Source organism: Anastrepha obliqua, chromosome 2 (assembly GCF_027943255.1).
Source record: "Anastrepha obliqua isolate idAnaObli1 chromosome 2, idAnaObli1_1.0, whole genome shotgun sequence".
Taxonomy (NCBI): Eukaryota; Metazoa; Arthropoda; class Insecta; order Diptera; family Tephritidae; genus Anastrepha; species Anastrepha obliqua.
This window is the reverse complement of record NC_072893.1, coordinates 19,192,256-19,195,578: the sequence shown is the minus strand read 5'-3', so window position 1 is coordinate 19,195,578 and position 3,323 is coordinate 19,192,256. Positions and strand designations below refer to the sequence as shown.

Below are 3,323 nucleotides of genomic sequence, written 5' to 3'. Positions count from 1 at the left end.
AGTTTTCAATCCATGACATAAATATCATGGAAAAAAATATAGTATCAGTCGAAAATTTGTGCGATATACACACATTCATTACATAAAACTAATGTAAAAAAACCCAAAATTCCTAGTAAACACATAGTAATTAAAAATCCCCAAAACCATTAAATAAATATCGATTTCGGTAGAAGTAATTAAAAAGAGAAGTTTCAAGAATTAGGAACATTCCAAAAACAATTAAAGAAAAGGAAATGCTAAGTATATTTCACATTTCTTTCATAATTTTAAAATTATTTTATAACACTTAGAATTTCGCGCCTTCCCTAATACTCATCACCTTTTGCTTGAATCTTACTGATAAAATGTATTTTTTTGATTTCTTCAACTCTTTTTTTACCCACGGTAACCTTAACCAACCCAAAAAGCATTACCTTTGCAAATTTTTGAGAGACGGAGCGAGTAGTTTGTATAAGAACGGCATTTTTTACAAATAATTTTAACTTTGTTTAGTCGTTTGATGTTTTATTTCGAGCAAGAACACGAAGCAGATTTAAATTCTTAATTTTCAATAATTTTTCACTTTAAACAGAGTCACCTTTTATAGATCAAAAACAACAGCAAAATTTGCACGAACGTTTTTTATATTCAGCTGAGAGAATCCCGAAGATTTCACATATGGCGTTTGAGTTGCGCGGCTTTCCATGCATTGGATAGAATCAGCTGTTGACAGGATGAAATTGTAGAATTATTTTTATACTTGTTTCTTCAGAAACAATTTGTTTTTTTTTCTATTAATTTTCTTGTTTGCATTGAATTTAAGTTAAGTTGTGTGGGTTGTGAAGTCAAGACACATTCACAGTAGTTTATCAGTTTAACCATTCCCTTCTTCAACTCGTCGTTAACCGACGCCAGCAAACTTCTTTGGCTTATGTTAGTGTGGCTTGCATTTCGAAAAAATTTCTGGTGGCAATAAATACCCGATATTTTCAAGGCAACTTCTCACGGCTCTGCGCACTGCTCCACTAATACTCCTTGCTTGTGTTGATGATGTCGCACCACAAATACCCATTTGGGTTCCATTGTGTTAATCCTTTCTTGATAAATTATGCGGGACTTTTTTACTACTGCAAAAATATTTTTCCCAGTCGTCATTTTTGCTTTGCGATTGTATTAAATCATTCTGAAAATATCATTGAAATATTCAAATTGTTGGCGGTCGATCTTGACCAAATGTGTAGCTTTCGAATATTTTGGCACTTCTGTGCAATACGATTTTCCTATATTTGCAGGTGCAACTTTAAAAATGCCTCCCCATTTACTAATCACTTCTTCAACTGTTTCCGCTTTGATAATCGCTGCTGGTCCATCATCAGTTGACTGAGTTTCGAACAAAACTGCGAGTATCTAAAGTGGTAAAAAATATTTCAATTTCTGCGGCAGCTTAAGCATTTAACTTTTAGTCCTTTCTAATGCGTTGACTCTGGTGCGAGTTTTTCTATAAACTTCCCGTTGAAAACTGAAACATTTTTTTTTTAATTTAATTTACATTCACATATGTAGAGACCCGTGAGGAAAAACCCTTTGTTTATGATATTTCTTTATAAGGGTTTTTGTAAAGGTTTTTTTCCAGCACCTGTGCCTGTACTAAATACTTTTAAAGGGAGAACAGCTATTGAAATCCGGCAAATGTTTCAGTGCGCTTGGGAATTCTTAATTTAAAACTGATTGTGTAATTACCTTTAAGAGGCGTGGACAAACCAGATGACATTTAAAATTGGGTTTTTTCACTTTCAACACAACAACAAAAACAAACCCAGTAAAAGCGAGTGAGCAGCCTGAATTATTTTGAAGGTAAACAATAACTATAAATGCTGGGTTTTTCCAAAGGTTTGCCTACCCCGAGATGAGCTATAAATCGAGCTGAAAGTTGACCAAAGTCGACATTCCTCGCACAGGTCATCATCAGACAAAATCATCGAAATGTTTAAAAACTTCTTAAAGTTGAGTTCGTTATCACAGATTCTGGCGTTTATTTTGGGTATACTTCAAGTTGAAGGCAGACCGCAAGATGTACCTACCAATGGCGAAGTAGCTACCAATGTACCAAGCATATTCAGAGTTGGACTCGGCGTAAATTTATTCAATACAGGAACAACCAGATTAAATGATTACGCATTCATTGATGACGAGGACGACGATGGTGATGAAGACGAAATCATCTGTCTTGAACGAATTATTGGAATGTCATATTGCCCAGAAGTTCCAAATTATTCGGAAGCTACACAATTGGACAAGATCGACCCCCAACAATTCGAGCAGTTCAAATCATATTTTCAGGATGATTTAATGCAACCGGAAAACGCCGTTGGTCGTGTGGTGGATGAGACGGGGAATTGCGTTACTAAGTCACGCGTAATTTATCCCCAGGGTGGCCTTACCAAAGAGTCCAAGTGGGTGCTGATCGTGCAACATAAGCAGCATAAGCAAGGGGTGCTAGTGAGCTGGTGTGAAAAGATTGAGTTGCCTTGCAGATATAATTTGTTGTACGGCTATTCGAGATGTAAACAACGTTTCGTCTATAAGAAATTTGTGGTGTTGGTGAATGGTGTGATGAAGGAGGCGATGATTAAATTACCGAGCTCTTGCGAATGCGCTCTGGATGCCGATATGGCTAAAAATTAAATTTAAATTTAGAGTAAATTTATTTAAATATTTATTTGAGTTAAAGTTTTATTGTAAATATTATTTAAAAATTTATTTAAATAAATTTTCGTAAGCATACAAAAAATAATGCAAGAAATATTTGCTTTTCAGTTTAAAAACTGATTATGTCCTATCAATATGCGAATAACGAACTATAGTCTCGAAGTACGCGAACAATGGGTGCATTACTAGCAAATTTAGTCTTAAAGTTTACCACATAAAAAGGGTAAACATTTCGAAGGCTTCTTTGGGGAGCATTAAAGCTTATCGACTCAAGTAGAACTGGACAGTCGACGATGCCATTAACAACACTGAAAATAAATGAAAGTGAAGGGACTGTCCTTCTCTTTTCAAGAGATTCCAGATAAATTAGCTTTAGGCGAGAATTATAGGATGGAACAGGCGACTCAAATCGGAGGGAATGTAGAGCTTGCTTAAGAAAAAAATTTTGAACGCGTTCTACTCTATCTATTAATCAAGAGTTGGTCGTAAGGTATCCAAATGATAACAGCGTACTCGAGGTGAGAACGAATAGTCCGGGAGCCAGGGGTCATTTTGACCTCAACATTTTATGCTGAAGGCAGACGCCATCCAATGGATAACGAAACCAACCGTCAGCTGGTCCAGTAGCGGTG

At 35.8% G+C, this 3,323-nt stretch overlaps 1 protein-coding gene across 1 annotated transcript; it reads left to right on the top strand.

Moving 5' to 3' along the window:
- The first annotated feature begins 1,965 nt into the window (after window positions 1-1,965).
- On the top strand, window positions 1,966-2,667 carry LOC129237152 (uncharacterized). The gene has a single exon (XM_054871650.1). It carries the CDS (start codon window positions 1,966-1,968, stop codon window positions 2,665-2,667), a length of 702 nt encoding a protein of 233 aa, XP_054727625.1.
- Window positions 2,668-3,323: the final 656 nt, after the last annotated feature.